The 26,197-nt window shown below is 45.1% G+C and overlaps 1 protein-coding gene across 1 annotated transcript in view; it reads left to right on the top strand.

Moving 5' to 3' along the window:
* LOC122932948 (cell surface glycoprotein CD200 receptor 1-B-like) overlaps positions 1 to 26,197 on the top strand; it is a 59,539-nt gene that overhangs the window by 4,738 nt on the left and 28,604 nt on the right. The window contains exon 2 of the mRNA XM_044287640.1: positions 13,097 to 13,390. Within this exon, the coding sequence (XP_044143575.1) occupies positions 13,097 to 13,390 (294 nt within the window). The remainder of the gene's footprint in view (positions 1 to 13,096; positions 13,391 to 26,197) is intronic.

The raw sequence follows: 26,197 nt of genomic DNA, 5'->3' as shown, positions 1-26,197 counted from the left end.
TCAGCAGAGAATCAGTCTTCATGTCATAGCAGAGAATCAGTCTTCATATCATAGCAGAGAATCAGGCTTCACGTCACCCACCACTGCAACAGTCCATTTTCATAAATTTAGGCCCAGCACCCAGGCAGAGGAGAGAGGTCCCGTAACAGACAATCTAGCTTCATGTCAGCAGAGAATCAGTCTTCATGTCATAGCAGAGAATCAGGCTTCTCGTCACCCACCACTGCAACAGTCCATTTTCATAAATTTAGGCCCAGCACCCTGGCAGAGGAGAGAGGTCCCGTAACAGACTATCTGGCTTCATGTCAGCAGAGAATCAGTCTGCATGTCATAGCAGAGAATCAGGCTTCACATCAGCCACCACTGCAACAGTCCATTGTCATATATTTAGGCCAAGCACCCAGGCAGAGGAGAGAGGTCCCGTAACAGAGAATCTGGCTTCATGTCAGCAGAGAATCAGTCTTCATGTCATAGCAGAGAATCAGGCTTCACGTCACCCACCACTGCAACAGTCCATTTTCATAAATTTAGGCCCAGCACCCTGGCAGAGGAGAGAGGTTCCGTAACAGACAATCTGGCTTCATGTCAGCAGAGAATTAGTCTGCATGTCATAGCAGAGAATAAGGCTTCACGTCAGCCACCAATGCAACAGTCCATTGTCAGATATTTAGGCCCAGCACCCAGGCAGAGGAGAGAGGTCCCGTAACAGAGGATCTGGCTTCATGTCAGCAGAGAATCAGTCTTCATATCATAGCAGAGAATCAGGCTTCATGTCATAGCAGAGAATCAGGCTTCACGTCACCCACCACTGTAAGAGTCCATTTTCATAAATTTAGGCCCAGCACCCAGGCAGAGGAGAGAGGTCCCGTAACAGACAATCTGGCTTCATGTCAGCAGAGAATTAGTCTGCATGTCATAGCAGAGAATGAGGCTTCACGTCAGCCACCACTGCAACAGTCCATTGGCATATATTTAGGCCCAGCACACAGGCAGAGGAGAGAGGTCCCGTAACAGAGGATCTGGCTTCATGTCAGCAGAGAATCAGTCTGCATGTCATAGCAGAAAATCAGGCTTCACGTCAGCCACCACTGCAACAGTCCATTGTCAGATATTTAGGCCCAGCACCCAGGCAGAGGAGAGAGGTCCCGTAACAGAGAATCTGGCTTCATGTCAGCAGAGAATTAGTCTGCATGTCATAGCAGAGAATCAGGCTTCACGTCACCCAACATTGGAACAGTCCATTGGCATATATTTAGGCCCCGGCACCCAGACAGAGGAGAGGTTCATTCAACTTTGGGTAGCCTCGCAATATAATGGTAAAATGAAAATAAAAATAGGATTGAATGAGGAAGTGCCCTGGAGACCAATAATATATGGTTAAGGGGAGGTAGTTAATGTCTAATCTGGACAAGGGACGGACAGATCCTGTGGGATCCATGCCTGGTTCATTTTTATGAACGTCAGCTTGTCCGCATTGGCTGTAGACAGGCGGCTGCGTTTGTCTGTAATGACGCCCCCTGCCGTGCTGAATACACGTTCAGACAAAACGCTGGCCGCCGGGCAGGCCAGCACCTCCAAGGCATAAAAGGCTAGCTCTGGCCACGTGGACAATTTAGAGACCCAGAAGTTGAATGGGGCCGAACCATCAGTCAGTACGTGGAGGGGTGTGCACACGTACTGTTCCACCATGTTAGTGAAATGTTGCCTCCTGCTAACACGTTGCGTATCAGGTGGTGGTGCAGTTAGCTGTCGCGTGTTGACAAAAGTTTTCCACATCTCTGCCATGCTAACCCTGCCCTCAGAGGAGCTGGCCGTGACACAGCTGCCTTGGCGACCTCTTGCTCCTCCTCTGCCTTGGCCTTGGGCTTCCACTTGTTCCCCTGTGACATTTGGGAATGCTCTCAGTAGCGCGTCTACCAACGTGCGCTTGTACTCGCGCATCTTCCTATCATGCTCCAGTGCAGGAAGTAAGGTGGGCACATTGTCTTTGTAGCGTGGATCCAGCAGGGTGGCAACCCAGTAGTCCGCACAGGTTAAAATGTGGGCAACTCTGCTGTCGTTGCGCAGGCACTGCAGCATGTAGTCGCTCATGTGTGCCAGGCTGCCCAGGGGTAAGGACAAGCTGTCCTCTGTGGGAGGCGTATCGTCATTGTCCTGCCTTTCCCCCCAGCTACGCACCAGTGATGGACCCGAGCTGCGTTGGGTGCCACCCCGCTGTGACCATGCTTCATCCTCATCCTCCTCCACCTCCTCCTCATCCTCGTCCTCCTCGTCCTCCAGTAGTGGGCCCTGTCTGGCCACATTTGTACCTGGCCTCTGCTGTTGCCAAAAACCTCCCTCTGAGTCACTTCGAAGAGACTGGCCTGAAAGTGCTAAAAATGACCCCTCTTCCTCCTCCTCCTCCTCCTCCTGGGCCACCTCCTCTTCCATCATCGCCCTAAGTGTTTTCTCAAGGAGACATAGAAGTGGTATTGTAACGCTGATAACGGCGTCATCGCCACTGGCCATGTTGGTGGAGTACTCGAAACAGCGCAACAGGGCACACAGGTCTCGCATGGAGGCCCAGTCATTGGTGGTGAAATGGTGCTGTTCTGTAGTGCGACTGACCCGTGCGTGCTGCAGCTGAAACTCCACTATGGCCTGCTGCTGCTCGCACAGTCTGTCCAGCATGTGCAAGGTGGAGTTCCACCTGGTGGGCACGTCGCATATGAGGCGGTGAGCGGGAAGGCCGAAGTTACGCTGTAGCGCAGACAGGCGAGCAGCAGCAGGATGTGAACGCCGGAAGCGCGAACAGACGGCCCGCACTTTATGCAGCAGCTCTGACATGTCGGGGTAGTTGTGAATGAACTTCTGCACCACCAAATTCAGCACATGCGCCAAGCAAGGGATGTGCGTCAAATTGGCTAGTCCCAGAGCTGCAACGAGATTTCGCCCATTATCGCACACCACCAGGCCGGGCTTGAGGCTCACCGGCAGCAACCACTCGTCGGTCTGTTGTTCTATACCACGCCACAACTCCTGTGCGGTGTGGGGCCTGTCCCCCAAACATATGAGTTTCAGAATGGCCTGCTGACGTTTACCCCGGGCTGTGCTGAAGTTGGTGGTGAAGGTGTGTGGCTGACTGGATGAGCAGGTGGAAGAAGAGGAGGAGGAAGCCGAGAAGGAGGAGGTGGCAAAAGGAGGCAAAGAATGTTGCCCTGCGATCCTTGGCGGCGGAAGGACGTGCGCTAAACAGCTCTCCGCCTGGGGCCCAGCTGCCACTACATTTACCCAGTGTGCAGTTAGGGAGATATAGCGTCCCTGGCCGTGCTTACTGGTCCACGTATCTGTGGTTAGGTGGACCTTGCTACAGATGGCGTTGCGCAGTGCACACTTGATTTTATCGGATACTTGGTTGTGCAGGGAAGGCACGGCTCTCTTGGAGAAGTAGTGGCGGCTGGGAACAACATACTGTAGGACAGCAAGCGACATGAGCTGTTTGAAGCTGTCTGTGTCCACCAGCCTAAATGACAGCATTTCATAGGCCAGTAGTTTAGAAATGCTGGCATTCAGGGCCAGGGATCGAGGGTGGCTAGGTGGGAATTTACGCTTTCTCTCAAATGTTTGTGAGATGGAGAGCTGAACGCTGCCGTGTGACATGGTTGAGACGCTTGGTGACGGAGGTGGTGGTGGTGTTGGTGGTACATCCCCTGTTTGCTGGGCGGCAGGTGCCAACGTTCCTCCAGAGGCAGAGGAAGAGGCCGAGGCGGCAGCAGCAGAAGAGGTAGCAGGGGGAGCCTGAGTGACTTCCTTGGTTTTAAGGTATTTACTCCACTGCAATTCATGCTTTGCATGCAGGTGCCTGGTCATGCAGGTTGTGCTCAGGTTCAGAACGTTAATGCCTCACTTCAGGTTCTGATGGCACAGCGTGCAAACCACTCGGGTCTTGTCGTCAGCACATTGTTTGAAGAAGTGCCATGCCAGGGAACTCCTTGAAGCTGCCTTTGGGGTGCTCGGTCCCAGATGGCGGCGGTCAGTAGCAGACGGAGTCTCTTAGCGGCGGGTGTTCTGCTTTTGCCCACTGCTCCCTCTTTTGCAACGCTGTTGGCTCGGTCTCACCACTGCCTCTTCCTCCGAACTGTGAAAGTCAGTGGCACGACCTTCATTCCATGTGGGGTCTAGGACCTCATTGTCCCCTGCATCGTCTTCCACCCAGTCTTGATCCCTGACCTCCTGTTCAGTCTGCACACTGCAGAAAGACGCAGCAGTTGGCACCTGTGTTTCGTCATCATCAGAGACGTGCTGAGGTGGTATTCCCATGTCTTCATCATCAGGAAACATAAGTGGTTGTGCGTCAGTGCATTCTATATCTTTCACCGCTGGGGAAGGGCTAGGTGGATGCCCTTGGGAAGCGGAGTCTTCAAACAGCATAAGAGACTCCTGCATAACTTGAGGCTGAGACAGTTTCCCTGGTATGCATGGGGGTGATGTGACAGACTGATGGGCTTGGTTTTCAGGCGCCATCTGTGCGCTTTCTGCAGAAGACTGGGTGGGAGATAATGTGAACGTGCTGGATCCACTGTCGGCCACCCAATTGACTAATGCCTGTACCTGCTCAGGCCTTACCATCCTTAGAACGGCATTGGGCCCCACCATATATCGCTGTAAATTCTGGCGGCTACTGGGACCTGAGGTAGTTGGTACACTAGGACGTGTGGGTGTGGCAGAACGGCCACGTCCTCTCCCAGCACCAGAGGGTCCACTAACACCACCACGACCATGTCCACGTCCGCGTCCCTTACTAGATGTTTTCCTCATTGTTATGGTTCACCACAACAACAAAAATATTATTTGGCCCAATGTATTGTATTCAAATTCAGCGGGATATAAATTTGAGGCCTAGTATTTAGGCGCTGGGTGACCGGTATGGATTTACTGACAGAATTAGACTTGGAAATGCACAGTAGCGTGTGTGTGAAGTTATTCTGAATGACCCTATGTGCACCTTGAATATTATATACCCTTTTAGGGATAGATTTCAAATAGCTCTGATATAGCAGAAACCACTAAATTATGAAATTGCTAAATTGGGAATTGTATTTCAACCCTGAACAAAAAATGTGCTTTGACGGACACTAAATAACTTTCCCAGCCACAACAGTACAGCGGTAGCGACAGATTTAGCGGGATATAAATTTGAGCCCTAGTATTTAGGCGCTGGGTGACCGGTATGGATTTAGTGACAGAATTAGACTGGGATATGGCCAAAAAATAACCACACTATTGCTGGTTAAATGCACTTGGTGTGACAGCTTGACCAACCACACTACTGAGGGTTAAATGCACTTGGTGACGGGCGCAGCTTGCCCCTGATGTAGTATATGGCCAAAAAATGAACAGACTATTGCTGGTTAAATGCACTTGGTGTGACAGCTTCACCCTGATGTAGGCTTTAGCCAAAAAACAACCACACCATTGAGGGTTAAATGCACTTGGTCGCAGCTTGGATGCACTTGGTCGCAGCACCGCACAAGACACAAAATGGCCGCCGATCACCCCAGAAAAAAGTGACTGACAAACGGTCTGGGCAGCCTAAAAACAGTGAGCAATTGAGTATCAGCAGCTCAATGATCCACAGCTGCAGATCGATCAATAATCAAGTCCTTTGGAGAAGTTAATCAGCCTAATCTCGCCCTACTGTCGCAGCCGCAACCTCTCCCTACGCTAATCAGAGCAGAGTGACGGGCGGCGCTATGTGACTCCAGCTTAAATAGAGGCTGGGTCACATGGTGCTCTGGCCAATCACAGCCATGCCAATAGTAGGCATGGCTGTGACGGCCTCTTGGGGCAAGTAGTATGACGCTTGTTGATTGGCTGCTTTGCAGCCTTTCAAAAAGCGCCAAGAAAGCGTCACAAACGCGCCAAGAAAGCGACGAACACCGAACCCGAACCCGGACTTTTACGAAAATGTTCGGGTCCGTGTCACGGACACCCCAAAATTCGGTACGAACCCGAACTATACAGTTCGAGTTCGCTCATCCCTAATCCTAATCAGTTAGATCATACAGTCAGGTGTACAACGGGTCATTATAATGTTATGGCCTTCATAATGGCTGGCCATTCAAATGAAACACGTGTAACTCTGTTGTTTATTAAGGCCGTTGGGATATAACGGGATGTCTTCAAATAAAAGATCCACCTTGCCTCACATTGGAGGATTCTCTTATCCCAATCGCCACCTCTTAAAGGTGGCCTCACTTTTTCGATTCCCATAAAAGAGAGGCACCTTGGGTCCCCGCCACAAATCTGAATTTCTTGGCACATTTTTCCTGAAATAGTGGTCAAAAAACAACAGAAAACAACATACTCACCTCATCCATTTGATCACGGAGAAGCCGTCGCAGCCATCTTGATTGAAGAGAACGCGCCAATTCGTGCTCACGCTGATGTGTAAAGTCATCACGCTGGGCGGGTGGACCTCAGCCCACCTCCTTCTCTCCCTCCTCCATTAGGTCCATTACCACCTTCACATCCAGTAAATCATCCACGGATAGACCCAACCTCATGCACTCAGCAGCATCATTTAATTAAAAAAATGAATGCCATTTCAATTTACGAGAAAACAGACGCAAATCCTTTACCGAAGTAAATGCATTAAGCCCTGCCATGTGGACCGACAAACTTCAGAACCTGATCAATGACTTCATCCCATCTCCTTCCATAGGTATACATAGGGTATACATAGGGTATACGGGCACAGAAAGTATGTCCTAGAAAAATCTAATCCCCTTCCTTGGAAATGCCCCAACCTGGAAAGCATTAAAATTGCCAATTTAGAGTGGGTTTGAGTAATGATTGCCCCTTTTATGGTCCATTTCCAGGGCATGTTCCCGCAAAATCAAAACCAACAAGTACTGTATGCTATACGGTTAATTTATTTCATAGTATATCTTTATAGGGATATTATATTGGTTTTGCTGATATAGAGCTCCATCGGGGAGGGGTGATATATAATGATGGGACTTTTTAAAGTCACTTTTGATTTGCCTTTGAGTTGACAAAGGTTTGACAAACGTATGTTGTACGATATTTGTAAAATTTTGCGCATCTTTGACCTGTCTACAACTGCAAGTCCAATATTCCTATGCTATCCCCTACGGAAGTGATTTTGTGATTTTTTTTAAGTCTCAATGATAATTCTGGCATGAAATTAACCGTTACGATAGCAGAGGTTTTTTAGTTTTTGCGTTTTTATTTTTCTTCCCTATCTTCCTTGAGCCATAACTTTTTTTATTTTTTCATTCACATAGCTGTACGAGGGTTTATTTTTTGCGGGACAAGTTGTACTTTTTAATGCCACCATTTAGTATGGCATACAATGTACTGAGAAGCAGGGGGAAAAATTCTAAATGGGATAGAATTGGAAAAAAACACACAATTCCTTCATTACAAGGGCAGGAAGGAGCCCAGGCACGCCTGCTGCCACAATGTGTCCACCCACACCTTCTACATCACATTTAAGTCATAATTCTTCCCCCTTTTTCCTGATCCCAGCATGACGGCATGTCTGGGCTCCTTTCTGCAAGAGTGACGCCCCTCCGGGCACCTTACTGGCTCATTTGCATACCAAATAAACTTAATTTTCAAAGGATAAAAAACATCTATTGCTGGAACAAAGGCACATCTGAAAATAAGGTTCTAAGGCCTCTTTCACACTTGCGTTGTCCGGATCCGGCGTGTACTCCATTTGCCAGAATTACACGCCGGATCCGGAAAAACGCAAGTGTACTGAAAGCATTTAAAGACGGATCCAACTTCAAAATGCGTTCAGTGTTACTATGGCAGCCAGGACGCTATTAAAGTCCTGGTTGCCATAGTAGTAGTGGGGAGCGGTATACTTACAGTCCGTGCGGCTCCCGGGGCGCTCTAGAATGACATCAGAGCGCCCCATGCGCATGGATGACGTGATCCATGCGATCACGTCATCCATGCGCGTGGGGCGCCCTGACGTCACTCTGAAGCGCCCCGGGAGCCGAACGGACGGTAAGTATGCTGCTCCCCCGCTCCTCACTACACTTTACCATGGCTGCCAGGACTTTAGCGTCCTGGCAGCCATGGTAACCATTCAGAAAAAGCTAAACGTCGGATCTGGCAATGCGCCAAAACGACGTTTAGCTTAAGGCCGGATCCGGATCAATGCCTTTCAATGGGCATTCATTCCGGATCCGGCCTTGCGGCAAGTCTTCAGGATTTTTGGCCGGAGCAAAAAGCGCAGCATGCTGCGGTATTTTCTCCGGCCAAAAAACGTTCCGTTCCGGAACTGAAGACATCCTGATGCATCCTGAATGGATTTCTCTCCATTCAGAATGCATTAGGATAAAACTGATCAGGATTCTTCGGCATAGAGTCCCGACGACGGAACCCTATGCCGGAACAGAACAACGCAATTATCCTGGTGACAGATTTCCTTTAATCACCAATGTGACGTTTCAGTCCTCTTACTAGGACTTTTCTCACACAGTATTTTGGGAATTTTATTTTCGAGATAGATAGATAGATTACATGATATTTAGACAACTGTGTTCCAGGCAGCAAATTGTTTGAGAAAAAACAGCTACAGTTGGGGGGGGGTCCTGTACATTCTCTGCAGGCTGTCTCCCCTCCTGTCCAGCTGCACCTATCAGGTTATGTCTGCCAACAAGCAGCCCTTGTCATTTACGGCAGCATAGATAGGAGAGAGGGGCCGGCAGCACATTTGTCAGCTCATTAGAGGGTGACATTCTGAACTCACCACTAAACCTCCGGAGCAGAGGAGGCCATTACCTTCACAGTACAAGGCCTCCGGTGAGAGAGAGGAAGGGGGTGGGACTAAGTCTGCCTGACTGCAGTGGAGCCGGTGCTATGGATGCAGCACCCAGCTCCATAAGGATCCTGCCGGCTACAGTGGGTGGGAGACCGGGGATCTCATTTGCAATACAGAATGGATCACTATGAGCTATTCTTCTAAGACAATCTGTATGTGCAGAGGTTCGCCGCTGTGTTCCTCTTGCTGTCATTCCAGTTCGCAGTTGATCTCCTAGCCACTGAGACACAGAATGTTAAGCAGACATCTCGGCCTAGGCGCTTACCTATCCACCAGTCCCTCAGTTCAGGATTTTGACCCATTGCACAATCATCTCACTTGACCTGATTTTTAAGGTTTCTTGTGGCTAAAACACTTTCAATCTTCCCTTTATTGCTCTCCAACATGCCACAGATTGGAGCTAGGTGCTTGAAAATTTGACCATTTGCACATCTTAGCGACTCCTGCTACTTTCATAACCTTTCGGCTTTTCATTTTCAATGTTGAGGAGTGTATATGGATAGGGTGATCTTTACAAAAAGTTATTTACAGGGGTATGTAACGGAAACAAAATCATGACATACATTTTCGAAGCAGATGCTGACTAAGCCTCAGCTAAAATATCTGTGGTTGAAAAAAAAAAAACTAAAGATTTAAGGCTTACAGTAAAGTTCCCCATTTCTGAACAATCAACTGATTGTTTCAGATTTTAGTCCATGTTGGCCTTAACAGTTGTTCAAACTGACCATATAGTACATGTTCAATGAAATTCTAGGAATGTTCTTTTGAAGGGCATCTGTCAGCAGTTTTGTACCTATGACACTGTCTGACCTGTTACATGTGTGTTTGGCAGCTGAAGGAATCTGTGTTGGTCCCATGTTCTTATGTGACAGCATTGCTGAGTAAATAAAGTTTTAATATATGCAAATGAGCCTCTAGGAGCAACGGAGGCGTTGCCATTACACTTAGAGGCTCTGCTCTCTCTGCAAATGCCATTCCCCCTGCACTGCAGGACCATACACGAGAGTACCAGTGAACCAGCTAGTGTAAATGAGATCACAGCTGTTCCTGTGTTCTCCTAAAGTCTTGCGCTGCGCCAATGCACTTAAATATCTGACGCAGAGGTTCTTGTACTGCGAACCTCTTTCTTCTAGTGCACTTGTGCTGGATACTAAGGCCTCATGCACACAACCGTATTTTCTTTCCATGTCCATTCAGTTTTTTTTTGCAGCCCACATGCGGAACCATTCACTTCAATAGGTCCGCAACAAAAATGTTAATTACTCACTGTGCGTTCCATTTCCGTATGTCTGCAAGTCCGTTCCGCTAAAAAAAATAGAACATGTCTTATTCTTGTCTGTTTTGCAGTCAAGGACAGGCATTGTTACAATGGATCGGCATAAAAAATGGATGCAACACAGATGCCACATGGATGTCATCCCTTTTTTTGCGGATCCGTGTTTTGCGGAACGGGCGTGTGCATGAGCCCTAAAACTCATGGTGCAGTACATGACTTTAGGAGAACTCAGGGCCAGGCGTGATCATGTTTGAATTCACTGGCCCTGTCAACCAAAGTAGAGATGGCGCGGCAGTTAGAGAGAGCTGAGCCTCTAGGTGTAATGGCAACGCCCCCGTTGCCCTTAGAGGCTCATTTGCATAAATTAAAACTTAAACATGGGACCAACACAGATGTCTTCAGTTGCCAAGTGCACATGTAACAGGTCAGCCGGTGTCATAGGTACAAAACGTTTGAGAGATTCTGTCCAGCCATTAGATTGTTTGGTGTTAAATTTTACCTAATGACCAATCATTCTGGTTCAAATTGGCAATTTTTATCAACTTTTGACTAATGTGTATAGCCTTTTTAGTGCTATGATAAGTGACAACCTCACAGCCTCCAGGAGGCTTTAAACAGGTCTCATCCATTCCATATTTATGTGATATTTTACAATTAGGTTACCACATGAAGAGCTGTCTCTATCTGTTCTGTCTTCCTACACCTTCACACAGTGTGCAGTCTGACATTCAGCATAAACCATTCCTGTCTTCTAAATAGGACTGTTCTTTGTAGTCTAACTTGTTATTGGTCAACAGGTTGTACCCTCTGTGCAGTGCACGTGAGTGAGAGATTGTACATGTGATTGATTGGTAAAACTACAAGAATACAAATAGCATGTATAAGTATTAAACATAAGATAGCATGTACTATAACATTCACAATGACAGTGAAAGCACGTGGTAAAATGGCTGCTATACATAGGATTGCATGGCTAGCTAACAGTAATAACTCCCTGAGTAACAATTACAACTAGCTGAACAGCTCTGCATAACATGATGTCTCTGAAACAGAATTAGATCTCTCACCACATATGCTTTTACAAGGATGGTGGAGTTTGAGAAGGAGACATGCACAGGACAGCTCTGATGATGTGTCCTGGAGACTGGAGACTTCTCTTTCTCAGGATGCCTTGCAGTAATCCACAATGAATTGCATTGCCCACAATGCAGTAGTTTTTGTAACAAGAAAACTAAGGGTAATATAATTGAACACAGCTAGATGGTGCAATAACCACACTGAACACTCCTGAGATACCCTGACTTAGGCAGAGGTAAAATAAAATGATTTTCTAACCCGGCTGGGCAGAACACTATATCTCTATTATGTCCATTTCAACCTACAGGTCCTTCTCAAAAAATTAGCATATTGTGATAAAGTTCATTATTTTCTGTAATGTACTGATAAACATTAGACTTTCATATATTTTAGATTCATTACACACCAACTGAAGTAGTTCAAGCCTTTTATTGTTTTAATATTGATGATTTTGGCATACAGCTCATGAAAACCCAAATTTCCTATCTCAAATAATTAGCATATTTCATCCGACCAATAAAAGAAAAGTGTTTTTAATACAAAAAAAAAGTCAACCTTCCAATAATTATGTTCAGTTATGCACTCAATACTTGGTCGGGAATCCTTTTGCAGAAATGACTGCTTCAATGTGGCGTGGCATGGAGGCAATCAGCCTGTGGCACTGCTGAGGTGTTATGGAGGCCCAGGATGCTTCGATAGCGGCCTTAAGCTCATCCAGAGTGTTGGGTCTTGCGTCTCTCAACTTTCTCTTCCCAATATCCCACAGATTCTCTATGGGGTTCAGGTCAGGAGAGTTGGCAGGCCAATTGAGCACAGTAATACCATGGTCAGTAAACCATTTACCAGTGGTTTTGGCACTGTGAGCAGGTGCCAGGTCGTGCTGAAAAATGAAATCTTCATCTCCATAAAGCTTTTCAGCAGATGGAAGCATGAAGTGCTCCAAAATCTTCTGATAGCTAGCTGCATTGACCCTGCCCTTGATAAAACACAGTGGACCAACACCAGCAGCTGACATGGCACCCCAGACCATCACTGACTGTGGGTTCTTGACACTGGACTTCAGGCATTTTGGCATTTCCCTCTCCCCAGTCTTCCTCCAGACTCTGGCACCTTGATTTCCGAATGACATGCAACAGTCCAGTGCTGCTTCTCTGTAGCCCAGGTCAGGCGCTTCTGCCGCTGTTTCTGGTTCAAAAGTGGCTTGATCTGGGGAATGCGGCACCTGTAGCCCATTTCCTGCACACGCCTGTACACGGTGGCTCTGGATGTTTCTACTCCAGACTCAGTCCACTGCTTCCGCAGGTCCCCCAAGGTCTGGAATCGGTCCTTCTCCACAATCTTACTCAGGGTCCGGTCACCTCTTCTCGTTGTGCAGCGTTTTCTGCCACACTTTTTCCTTCCCACAGACTTCCCACTGAGGTGCCTTGATACAGCACTCTTGGAACAGCCTATTCGGTCAGAACTTTCTTTCTGTGTCTTACCCTCTTGCTTGAGGGTGTCAATGATGGCCTTCTGGACAGCAGTCAGGTCGGCAGTCTTACCCATGATTGCGGTTTTGAGTAATGAACCAGGCTGGGAGTTTTTAAAAGCCTCGGGAATCTTTTGCAAGTGTTTAGAGTTAATTAGTTGATTCAGATGATTAGGTTAATAGCTCGTTTAGAGAACCTTTTCATGATATGCTAATTTTTTGAGATAGGAATTTTGGGTTTTCATGAGCTGTATGCCAAAATCATCAATATTAAAACAATAAAAGGCTTGAACTACTTCAGTTGGTGTGTAATGAATCTAAAATATATGAAAGTCTAATGTTTATCAGTACATTACAGAAAATAATGAACTTTATCACAATATGCTAATTTTTTGAGAAGGACTTGTATATCTTATCCTTTTTTTTCTTTCAGATGTCTTGACTGTTCATCTCGGAGAAGTTGCTGTCCTGCACTGTGTCCACTCAACTGAGAACTTCAGTATTGTCACCTGGACTATGGATTTTCATAATAAGTCTTCCTGTTATTTGTCCACTATGGGAAATGCTACTGAGGAGAGCTGCAACGGTCGAATGCATCTGGATATAGATAACAACAAAACATCTCTCAGGATACACAGCAGCACAGTCTTCGATGAAGGAAATTATACATGTCAGATTGTCAATAAGTCAGGAACATTCCTCTACACTGTTGCGTTACAGGTACTAGGTAAGAGAACACTTCCAAAATGTATGCTTTAGAAGACATATTTCTATTAGATACATGGAATTAAAGGAGGGTAGTCGTGTTGAGCGAACAGAAGTATCCAATTTTAGAGAGAATTTGATTTGCAGCGAAGTCGAATTTCCTTGCGAATCAATTTTTCCAAAAATGTTGGCTGGCCGCGCACTGTGACTTCTTCACGCTCGCCGCAGATTCTTTGGCAGGTTTTATTCAATCAAGATGGGAGTGGACAGCCTCTCCACGAGCAAGTGGATGAAGTATAATTTTTTTCTACTTTCAGCCACCATTTTAGGAAAAATGTCCAACATGGCGTATCTGATTCAGCAAAGAATTGCGAAAGTGGAGGTCAATGTACGCACAGGCTCATTCACAGTACTGTTTTGCTCATCATTTTACAGACTGTCTCGTTTCAGCAAAAAACTGTGTACATGTGTAGTCCTAATTAACCTACAAAAAACCTCTGTCTAAGCTTGACAGCAAAACATTCCACCTAAACGGTGTCCAATATCGTAGCAAAAAAGCAAGTGGAGATCATATACCAAAATATCAATTTATTATCAAATATAAAATATGGAGAAAAGACAGGATGGTAAACAGTGTACAGAGAAGCGAAGGGCAGTTGCACAACTGAGATCACATGTATATCCACATGGCAAAAAGCACTGGGTGTCTAACAGGTAAAGGGCTGTAGTTCACGGACACCCAAATCTGCATAACTAATAATGGTGATCAACCCAAGATGGGCTATATAATGTAATGCAGTGAAGAAGAAGAGAATCACTGGATGTCCGTGAGTTACACCACACCGTCCAAGGATAATAGACAACAAAGACTGACAGGCAAAGTGCAAAATATCAACAGTCTAATCTGTGACTAAATCCCAAGGTATAGCAATGATCTGGAAAATGTCTAAGGCCAAATATGGATCTAGTGAAAAAACCATATACTGGTATCGAGCTATACTAAACGCGGGACGTACCTGAAGACATGATGAAAACTCAGGAGGATACTAGACCCTAAGCGCAAGAACTCGACGCGCGTTTCACCTCAGCGGCTTCGTCAGGAGGTACCAAGTAATGAAATGGCAGGGTATATATAGTCTAAATAAGGGTGGGAGGGATTTACCTGGGTTACGAACACCTGCGGTCCAGTGAAGCGGGCGCGGGAACACCATGATCCACGGAGCCATCTCTCAGCGCGTCCCTGCCCGTGCTCCGCGCATGCGCGGCGCACACAGACGTCACGGAGCACGTTGAGATGAAGCCGTGCAGCGCATGCGTGATTCGCGACCCAGTGGAACGCAGGTGACCCGCAAACACCAGCCGATAGATCCTAATGGGGAAGACAGAAAAAGCTACAGAGATAGCTACAGATTACTTTATAAATATGAGGGGGAGGGAACAGACTACTTATGCATGGGGGACATCCATATTAGGCCTACGATCGTCCCCATATATCACAATACCAAACAAACAAAGCAATCGTCCAGCAATCAGTTAATATATCAGGTAGAATTATACCACCAGTCTACATAATGACATTGTGATATAGCACATAGTCAGCCATAGATAAATCCCCACATGAAAGAAAAAATAACAATTATTGAATAATTATTAAATAAAAATAAACACTGTGAAAATCATTAAAAAGAGATACCATAATAATTCATAAGTAATGGGTATCATAATTATTGTGCATCTCAAATTCTTAATAAATTGTCTCAAATTCATGATTTACACTAATACATACTATACTAAAACCCAGGTGAGTTAATCAGTGTATCCAGTGTATATAGTATTCAAAGGTAATATTGTGTTGAATCCATTGATCCCAAATAAATAGATAATAAGTGCATATTACTGATACAATCTGTAGTGGTGTGACTTACACATCACAACAGAGGTGGTCGCAATAATAGTGATGACATGTCTACACTGAAAACTGATGGGCGCACATCTCTCCCATAAAATGTACGTAACATCGAAACATGCGGCGAGAGTGTCAGAGGCGACCCCACCGGCGGCAAGGGGACACCCCAATTGTCCGCCCATGGGGTCGACCGTGGCACTCCCGACCCACCATCCATAAAAACCTTAACAGTAGACCAGCGGTCCATGCAGAGACTGTCCCCAGCAAAATTAAGCATAAACTAGAAAAAAGTTACAGTAGTGATGTAGGGAGTAAACACACTCAATACACATAGTCCTCCATATAATACGTTCTCCTATATGTATGTTGTTCTATGTTCATTTCAGGTTGTGTCATTCATCCCAAATACATCTTCCCCTGGTTGTTTATTGGATCCATCGCCACCATATCCCAGATGTAAAGGAATAATTAATCTCCAAGAAAAAGGAAAAAGAAATATTATGATAAAGAATAAAGAAAACTCAATATAAAACTCAATATAAAACATACTATACCCTACCGTAACCCAGGTAAATCCCTCCCACCCTTATTTAGACTATATATACCCTGCCATTTCATTACTTGGTACCTCCTGACAAAGCCGCTGAGGTGAAACGTGCGTCGAGGTCTTGCGCTTAGGGTCTAGTATCCTCCTGAGTTTTCATCATGTCTTCAGGTACGTCCCGCGTTTAGTATAGCTCGATACCAGTATATGTTTTTTTCACTAGATCCATATTTGGCCTTAGACATTTTCCAGATCATTGCTATACCTTGGGATTTAGTCACAGATTAGACTGTTGATATTTTGCACTTTGCCTGTCAGTCTCTGTTGTCTATTATCCTTGGACGGTGTGGTGTAACTCACGGACATCCAGTGATTCTCTTCTTCTTCACTGCATTACATTATATAGCCCATCTTGGGTTGATCACCATTATTAGTTATGCAGATTTGGGTGTCCGCGAACTACAGCCCTTTACCTGTTAGACACCCAGTGCTTTTTGTCGTGTGGATATACATGTGATCTCAGTTGTGCAACTGCCCTTCGCTTCTCTGTACACTGTTTACCATCCTGTCTTTTCTCCATATTTTATATTTGATAATAAATTGATATTTTGGTATATGATCTCCACTTGCTTTTTTGCTACATGTGTAGTCCCCCAGACCTGCGGGTAGCTGCAAAATTTGGTTTGTTATAGGATGTTTGTAATGTTAATGCTACTGTATGTACTGCACACTCAGAGTTAGGTATCCTGGCCCAGCCTTCTCTGGAGCTCAGGGTGTGGGCTTCAGAAGATGCAATCAATGAAGCACTACAGGAGAAGGATTTGCATGGCTTCAGTGAGAGTGAGAAACAGCAAGGTAACCCAGATTAAGGTCATCCAGACCCTGCTGCTGCAGAGGGATAACAAGTTAAGACACCCTAAGCTCCGTGGAAAAGTGGACACCAAAGCAATAGTTGCCAAAGCATAGCTATTAGCCAGAGATCCCTATAGCAGATACGGTGTTTTAGCCAGAGAAATCTGAGAGCCAATGTTGTATTCATCTACTTAGCTCATGCTGGGACATCTAAGACACTTTATGCAAACTTCTGCTAGATGTACTATAACTCCAGTTGTGCACATACTAAAGAGAGATTCTTGTTATGTTTAACCTAGTCTGGTCTCTGACTCTGTTAAAACCACATTGCATTGGTCATTGTATTTCCATCATGTGTCCTGCCTAGCACCCACATGGACATTAACGCCATGGGCACTGTCAAACCACCATTAGGCAGGAAGCCCAACAGCTACAGGGAGTGCACCGAGGGAACACAGGGTGCCCCTCTGTCACTGCACTAACCCCAGGGAGTTACTGCCTGAAGGAGTACACCATGAAACATCATCATCTGGGCCACCACCACTCCCATCCTATCCTCAGGGACCTACTGCAAATGTTTTGGTGCAGAAGAAGCTTAGCACAGGATCTGCGGCTGATGCAAAAAAAAATAATAATAAATTGACAACCATGTGTTCAGACACCCATTGTTGTTGCCAACTTCCAGAAGAGGATTATGAAAAGCCTGAAAATAATGCCAACAGGTGCACATCAGCAGAAGAACATGTCGACGTGTACTCAAATCCTTCACCTGAAGCCATAACAAATGTCAGTGGTGCAAGACTTCAAGGAAAAGTGTCACCAAAAATGTATCTGCCAGTTAAAACCAGTAAGTTCAGCCAGTTTTCTAATCTGTTTTTATTTTCTGATTCCAGATTTTTTAATTCTATTTCCTGAACATGATTATGGGGGCAGCCACCTTGCCTGAGCTGTTCTTAACAGCATTTACAAAGCATTTTAAAGGGAGGAAATAGATAAGCTCTGACAATCAAATATTGTGAATGGAGGATTCTGTCTTATCTATGAACAGAGGTGGTATCATTACAGGCAGGATTAGCATGACAGTGTCACGAGGGTGTCAAGAGCCACGTCTGACTCCGTTATACCCGGGGTCAGGAAGTCGCAGCGGGTGGCTGCGCGCTCTATGTCTAAAGATCACGGTGTTTCTTAGTGTTTGTTTTCTGTGTTTGCCTTGCTATCCTTTTTGTCTCACTCAGGGATCCGTAGCTTCTCCTCCTCAGCTGTTTCTTGTCTGCCACTCCCAAACTCCTTATATTCTCCTCTCACACTTCTCTTGTTGCCAGTTATAGAGCTTCCTGCCTGGACATCTATGCTGACCCACTGGAGCTGAGAATCTGGTTGTTGTTCCAGAGTGCTACCCTCCGGATCCCTGTTGGGCTTTTGTTGTCTCCTGTTGTTGCCCACCTGGGATTATATGTTTAGTTTGTATTGTCTGTCCTCCCCTTGGTGTTTTCCTCTGACGCTGGAACCCACATTCTTTCCTCGGGACCGTAACCCCTCCAATGCACCAGATACTGAAGAGAGCGGCGGACCCGACGAGAATCAACAATTCTGGATATTTGAAACTCCAGATTACCATCCACAACAACAGGAGGAGGTGGCAGCGGTGATGGTTCTAGAGGTGGAACATACTTCTTGAGCAACGACTTATGGAAGACGTTATGGATCTTAAAAGTCTGAGGTAGCTCCAGGCGAAAAGCCACAGGGTTAATGACGGCTACAATTTTATAAGGACCAATGAACCTAGGACCCAGTTTCCAAGAGGGAACCTTCAACTTAATATTCCTAGTAGACAACCACACATAGTCATTCACTCCTAGGTCCGGACCTGGCGACCGTTTCTTATCGGCCATGCATTTGTATTTACCACTCATATTTTTCAAGTTAGCTTGCACCTTCTGTCATACCGATGAAAGAGATGAAGAAAACCGTTCCTCTTCGGGAACCCCAGAAGACCCCCCCTCTTTGAAAGTACAAAATTGGGGATGAAAACCGTATGCACCAAGAAATGGTGACTTGCCAGTGGATTCCTGACGGCGATTATTTATGGCAAACTCGGCTAACGGTAAATATGATGACCACACCTCTTGGTTTTACGACGCAAAACACCTTAAATATGTTTCTAGGTTTTGGTTGGTACGCTCAGTCTGTCCATTCGACTGAGGATGGAAAGCTGAGGAAAAGGATAAGTGTACCCCTAAACGGGTACAAAAAGCTTTCCAAAACTTAGAAATAAACTGGGTTCCCCGATCCGAAACCACATCGGAAGGGACCCCGTGAAGCTTCACGATTTCACTGATAAACACCTGAGCAAGAGTCTTAGCATTAGGTAGTGCGGGTAACGCAATGAAGTGTACCATTTTGCTAAACCTGTCTACTACTACCAAGATAACTGTTTTACCTGCAGACAAAGGTAAGTCAGTGATGAAATCCATTGATAGATGTGTCCATGGTCTATTGGGGATGAAAAGTGGCAATAAAGACCCTGCTGGACGTGTATGAGAGACTTTCGCGCGTGCACAAGTAGAACAAGTAGACACGAAATCTATTACATCCTGACGCAACCTTGGCCACCAAAAACGACGAGACAATAGCTCCAAGGTTGCTTTACTACCCGGGTGCCCAGCAAGTGCCGAATTATGATGTTCCTTCAATAACTCAAGACGCAGGTTTAACGGTACAAACAATTTCTCTGAGGGGCAAGAGGCCGGGGCGTCCCCCTGGGCCTCTAACACCTTTCCCTCTAGAACAGAGTGTACAGCAGAGACAACCACTCCTCTTTCTAAAATAGGTACCGGATCACTAACATTACCCCCTCCAGGGAAACTACGAGACAATGCGTCTGCCTTGGTATTTTTTGCCCCAGGACGATAGGTGATTACAAAGTTAAATCTGGTAAAGAATAGCGACCACCTAGCTTGTCTAGGGGTGAGACGCTTAGCCGATTCTAGGTACAGAAGGTTTTTGTGATCCGTAATTACCGTGACGGGGTGGATTGCTCCCTCTAAGAAGTGACGCCACTCTTCAAACGCCAGTTTAATCGCCAACAGTTCTCTATGTCTAAAGATCACCCAGCGTCAGAGGTAAACGCCAACAGGTTGATTCAGGCTTTCCATGTCTCTCATCCGGAGAGACCTGGTCCTGAGTGTCCGGAGGCCCCTCGTGAAAGGGGGGGTACTGTCACGAGGGTGTCAAGAGCCACGTCTGACTCCGTTATACCCGGGGTCAGGAAGTCGCAGCGGGTGGCTGCGCGCTCTATGTCTAAAGATCACGGTGTTTCTTAGTGTTTGTTTTCTGTGTTTGCCTTGCTATCCTTTTTGTCTCACTCAGGGATCCGTAGCTTCTCCTCCTCAGCTGTTTCTTGTCTGCCACTCCCAAACTCCTTATATTCTCCTCTCACACTTCTCTTGTTGCCAGTTATAGAGCTTCCTGCCTGGACATCTATGCTGACCCACTGGAGCTGAGAATCTGGTTGTTGTTCCAGAGTGCTACCCTCCGGATCCCTGTTGGGCTCTTGTTGTCTCCTGTTGTTGCCCACCTGGGATTATATGTTTAGTTTGTATTGTATGTCCTCCCCTTGGTGTTTTCCTTTAGAGCTAGTGGTGCGGACTAGTGTTCCCACCGCCCTGTTCACTATCTAGGGCTCATCCTAGGGAAAGCCAGGGTTTTAGGCACGTGATCGGCGTACGGGTGAGGAACCCGTCTAGGGACGTCAGGGCAGCCAGGTGCCAGCCGCAAGGTGAGTCAGGGGTCACCACCTTCCTTCTCACTAGGGCAGGGCCTCCCTCTTTTCCTCCCTCCGTGTCACGTATGTGACAGTTACGCCGATCGTGATAGACAGATAAGAAGAAAACTGCAGTAAAGGGATCTGTACGGACCAAGAAATTGCACCTATTATTAGGCTTCGTGGCCAGTTAAAAAACCTGAAGAAATTCATGTTTTTTGTTTAAATATAGTTATTTGGGGGGTACTGTCTCTCAATGGGGAGAGAGCACCTTAGTCTTTATAAGGAGACTTATAGGCCATACATGCTCCTCTGGAATTCTGTATTCAAATTTGTGGGTATGCCCAAGCTGGGCATAGAGAAAGCGCACAATAGAGTAGTCCCAACGTCCCAAACAGTAAGGTAGGTAGCTAATGCAAAAATGGAGGCTCACCTTCTGGGGTTGTGCTAAGAATAGGCACAACCCTATTGTAGACTTTTTGGAGAGAGGGTAACCAGGTGCCAGGTATGATGCCACAGGAACACGTTCTTTATGGAGAGAAGCCCTGTCCCTCCAAGAAATATAGCAGTACTGAGTTGTTCTGGATTCGGCGCAAAAGACACCGGTACAGCTGGATTAGGTATCAGAAGTTTTTTCCTTATTGTGAAGCATTTGGCATATCTAATAAAGCAATGCATTTCAGGGGAACTTGAGCCCCCTTCATCAGGTAAGTGAATTTCCTGATGAAGGGGGCTTAAGTTTCCCCGAAACACGTTGTTTTATTGGATATGCTAAATACTTCTCAATAAAGAAGAAACTTCTGATACCTAATCCAGCTGTACCGGTGTCTTTTGAGCCGAATCCAGGACAACTCACTTCAAACTCTGGAATTCTGGGAAGAAAGGGATGCAAACAAGCTCTTAACCTCTGCCTCTAATGTCACCAGATATAAGGCAGCTATCCTTTAAGTCAATTTTCAACCCAAATAGACCTTGAGACATGACTCGGATATTAAATATGCCAGCACCTCAGCTTTAACAATAGGTCATTTTCTGATGACACATTTCCGTTAAGGCATCAAGGTACTCCATTTTATGGTAGAAGGACATTTAGACCTGTTGTCTAATAAAGCAAGGTCCCATCTAACCTACTGTGTTAATGTGAATAAAAGGTCCTAGTACACAGAAAAGACAAGACAAGATTGAAGACAAGGAAGCAACCTGAGTGATACAGGCAATTATACAAACGATACATGACCTGAGCGATTCAGGGACTAATGCTGCACTGCATGAAGATTGACCAAGCGATTCAGGCAATTATACATGTGGGATCCATGACCTGAGCTATTCAGGAACCACCGCTGCACTGCATGAAGAATGACCTGAGCGATTCAGGCCATTATACATGTGGGATCTATGACCTGAGCTATTCAGGAGCCAACGATACACTGCAAGAAAAAAGACCTGAGAGATTCAGGCAATTGCATATGACCTGAGAAATTCAGGAACCAATGTAACATTGTAAGACAGATAACCTGAGCGATTCAGGCAATTATACATGACTGATACATGACCTGAGTGATTCAGGAACCAACGTTACATTGCATGAAGGATAACCTGAGCGTTCCAGGCAATAAACATGAATGATATCTGACCTGAGCGATTCAGGAACCAACGTTATATTGTATGAAGGATGACCTGAGTGATTCAGACAATCGTACGTGACTGATACATGACCTGAGCGTTTCAGGAACAAATGTTACACTGCATGAAGGATAACCTGAGCGATTCAGGCAATTTATACATGAATGACACCAGACCTGAGCGATTCAGGAAGCCACGCCACACTGCATGAAGAGTGACCTGGGCAATTATACTTGAGCGAAACCCACATTATACTGCATGAAGGATAACCTAGGTGAATCAGTCAATTCTATATGAATGATACCGGACCTGAGCGATTCAGGAACCAATGTCACCCTGCATGACGATAAACCTGAATGACACGTGACTTGAGAGATTCAGGAACCCACTTACACTGCAGAAGCATAACCTGGACGAACATGACATGGGCAAGGTGTGACCTGAGCGATTCGGGTAGCCAAGCATGACCCTGCCGACATGAGGCCTGGTCCAGGTGAAAATGCCTACACCAGGGATACCTGCACTGAAAGGAAGGCAGACATGCGTGACGCAGAAAGATGTGTGCCCCGAATGATTCAGGAAACGAAGCACACACGGAAATGAATGAGTCCTGTGGGACACAGGTCAACCTGTAATCGAATGATCCATGACCTGAGTGATTCGGGTAACTGCCCATGACACCAAGCAACCTAGCGAAAACACTGAAAGAAAACCTGGAGAGGATAGATGAGGGTACAGGAGATGAACGAATCCCGACACGTGGTGAATAAGCACGGCAAGCCCGGAGTGAAGCAGGGCTGGCACTAACTGGAAGACAGCCGAGTACTGTGGAAAATAAGCCCAAACACCTGTGTACTTTGAGGGATAGAAGGAGGAGATCGTACATAGAAAATAAGCAAGACCGGAGAGGACCATAGTACACCACCTTGAAATGTCATTGTCTATTTTACCGGGAGAACTTGCAATAAATATGTAATCTTGGGAACTATTAGGGAGTTAAAAATGTTACGTCTCCCTATCCAAGAAATGAAAGAGGGGGACCATGAGTTTAATGTTTCGGATATGGATTTTAGCAGAGGAGGGAAATTGGTTTCATAAAGTCTATTTAAGTCTGGCGTAATATTTATTCCCAGGAATTTTATGTATGAGTGCGTCCATTCAAATGGGGAGTTTTTTTGAGTTTCTGTAAAAGCTTGGGCCGGAGATTTATATTCATTGCAACTGATTTGGACAGATTTATCTTGAAATTTGAGATAAAGCCGAAGGTGGTAAAGGTCTTAATAATGGCAGGGAATGCTTGGGCTGGGTTGGAAATCATTAAAAGTAAATCAACGGCATATGCCACTTGTTTGATCTCCAAATTACCACAGACCAAGCCTTTTATCTCTTTAGTTTGTCTGATGGATTGTAAAAGAGGTTCAATTGTGAGAATGAAGAGTAGAGGTGATAGGGGACAACCTTGTCTTGTCCCATTATTTATCTGAACAGGCTTAGAGAGAATATCATTGACTTTAATATTGGCGCTTGGGGAGACATACATTGAGAATATAGCCTTAATGAAAGGGTTCGGGGAAGCCTAACTTAGATAGGGTGTTTTTAATGACGGGCCAAGCCACTCTGTCAAACGCTCTTTCAGCGTCTGTCCCCATAACTACAAAGGGGGTCCCAATCTTTTTTGCTAATGCAATAAAGTTTATGACTTTATAAGTGTTATCTTTACCTTCGCGCCCAGGAATGAATCCTGTTTGGTCCGGATGAATGAGGTCTTTCAATAGGGGTTTAATTCTGTTAGCCAATATCTTAGCATACATTTTTATATCTAAGTTTAACAAAGATATAGGTCTGTAGCTGGAACATAGGTTAGGGTCCTTTTGTGGCTTGGGAATCAGAGTGATGTGGGCGTTGACTGTTAGCGGTAGAAAAGGCTTACCTGTAAGTGCTTCATTGAAGGATTTAAGTAGGTGGAGCAATAAAATCTCTTTGAATGAAAGGTAGTACAACATTGGGAGGCCATCAGGCCCAGGGGATTTACCTTTAGCCATTTTTTTTTATAGTATCAGATAACTCTGAGAGTTTAATTGGAGAGCAAAGACTGGTAGCTTGTTCCGAAGATGTATTTTGCTAAGGAACTCTTTGGTCATCTTTATTTTTTCCTCTTTAAGGGCGGCAGAGTCAGACTTATCTATATTATATAGCTCTGTGTAGAACTGTTGGAAGGCTTCTGCTATCTCGACATCGTTTTTCACTAATATCTTATTTTCATTTAAAATAGCTGAAATCCTAGCTTTTCGTTTACGTTGTTTTATTAGCGCCAGCATGAACTTAGTAGGTTTATTACCATGGGCAAAAAACTTCTGTTTGAGGGCTAGGTAAAGCTTAGCTGACTGTTTATTTAGAAGTTCCTTAAGCTCATCCCTAATTGTGGAAAGTTCCAATAAGTGTTGTTTATTTTGTGATTTTTTGTGAGAGGATCCCAACTCAGCAATTCTGTTATATAACTCAGCAACTTTGGCTCGTCTTTGTTTGTTTACGTGAGATGCAATTGAGATAAAGTCGCCTCTAATAACAGATTTATGGGTTTCCCATAGTATGTGTGAGGATAGCGTCTCAGATTTGTTTAGAGAGAAAAATTCCCTAAGTTTAGTTTCTACCATTTCTTTCACTTGTCGGTCATCTAATAATGTCTCGTTTAGTCTCCAGATGTATGTTCTATGGGGCGTGTCCGGTGCTTTCCAAGTGAGAAATACTGGTGCGTGATCAGAGTGAACTATACTGCCGATGTGTGTCTCCGTGCAACATTGAATTTGGGGTGTAGGGACCAAAATATAATCTAATCTGTGATATGTATTATGAGGATGAGAATAAAAGGAGAAATCTCTTTCACCCAGGTTATTCGCTCTCCATGCGTCTATGAGATGTTTTTGATGGAACCATTGATTTACCTGCTGAAGTGTCTAATTAAGGGTTTAGGGTGCCATTAAAGTCACCAACTACAATAGCTATCCCTTCTCTAAATTCCTCAAATAGTTGGCAGGTATTTTTAAACCAAACTTTATGAGTTACATTAGGGGCATATAAGTTTACAAACGTATACATTTGGGAGTTTATTATCCCTTTTACTAATAAAAACGGCCTAAGGGGTCTGATTTGACTCCTGTCAAGGTGAAGTCAATATGTTTATGGAAGCCAATACCCACACCGAGCCTATTAGAATGTTCTGAGGTACTATGATACCACAGATTGTAGTAAGATCTTGACAGATTTGGAATCTTATTGTTCTTAAAGTGTGTTTCCTGGAGAAAGATCACTTTGGCTTTTTCTTTATGTAGGTAGTGTAAGATCTGGCTTCTCTTTACAGGGGTTCTAAAGCCTCTGACATTGTAAGTAGCTATATTTATATCTGCCATGATGGTGACTGAGAGGGTAGGGTGTTGTACTTACATAATACTGGCTGCCGGAGTCTGTTTTTTTAATTTTTAGTTTCTTTAATTCTTTTAGGAAGATCTGTTCCTGTTATATCTGGGGAAACACAAAACCCAGAATCTCAAATAAGATCTTGCTTCTTCCCTTCTTAAAGGGAGGTATTGGTTTCCCTTCCATCAAAAGATATCATAGGGCGGTTTATATGAACAGAATCATTGACCTGTTGAGGAGACCAATACATAAACTCTGGATTCCTTTAGAAGAAAAACTAGTAGGATGCCCTATCAGACCCCTATTATTATCAGAACCTGGTAAGATGATTCAACCAATTTCAGGAGACTTTTTAGCGTCAGCTACATTGTCTAATTGGAAAAATCCAGATATAAGAGGAACTTGCTTGACGTATCCATCCTCACTTTTAACTATCAGTGACTGCCTTAGCCTTAACACTGACAGTTCCCTTATCATGCCCTCTCAACTACGTAATTCCAATCTTCCGCCTCATGAATTACTGGACGATGAAGGCACCTGTCTTAACCTCACCTCCGTAGTAGCGAAATTTAAGTTAAAAAGCTTCAACCAGTTACAATTTTTATACCTGAAAGTCGTCATTAACCCCATTCTAACAAACAATCAAGCAACCCTGCCACTAACATGGTTTTAAAAACTTGTCTCACAAACGCAATATCCATCAAAGATCATCTCCATTGTATCTAGA

The sequence above is a fragment of the Bufo gargarizans genome, chromosome 3 (genome assembly GCF_014858855.1).
Source record: "Bufo gargarizans isolate SCDJY-AF-19 chromosome 3, ASM1485885v1, whole genome shotgun sequence".
In the NCBI taxonomy this organism is placed as follows: domain Eukaryota; kingdom Metazoa; phylum Chordata; class Amphibia; order Anura; family Bufonidae; genus Bufo; species Bufo gargarizans.
This window is presented reverse-complemented; position numbering and strand designations above follow the sequence as displayed.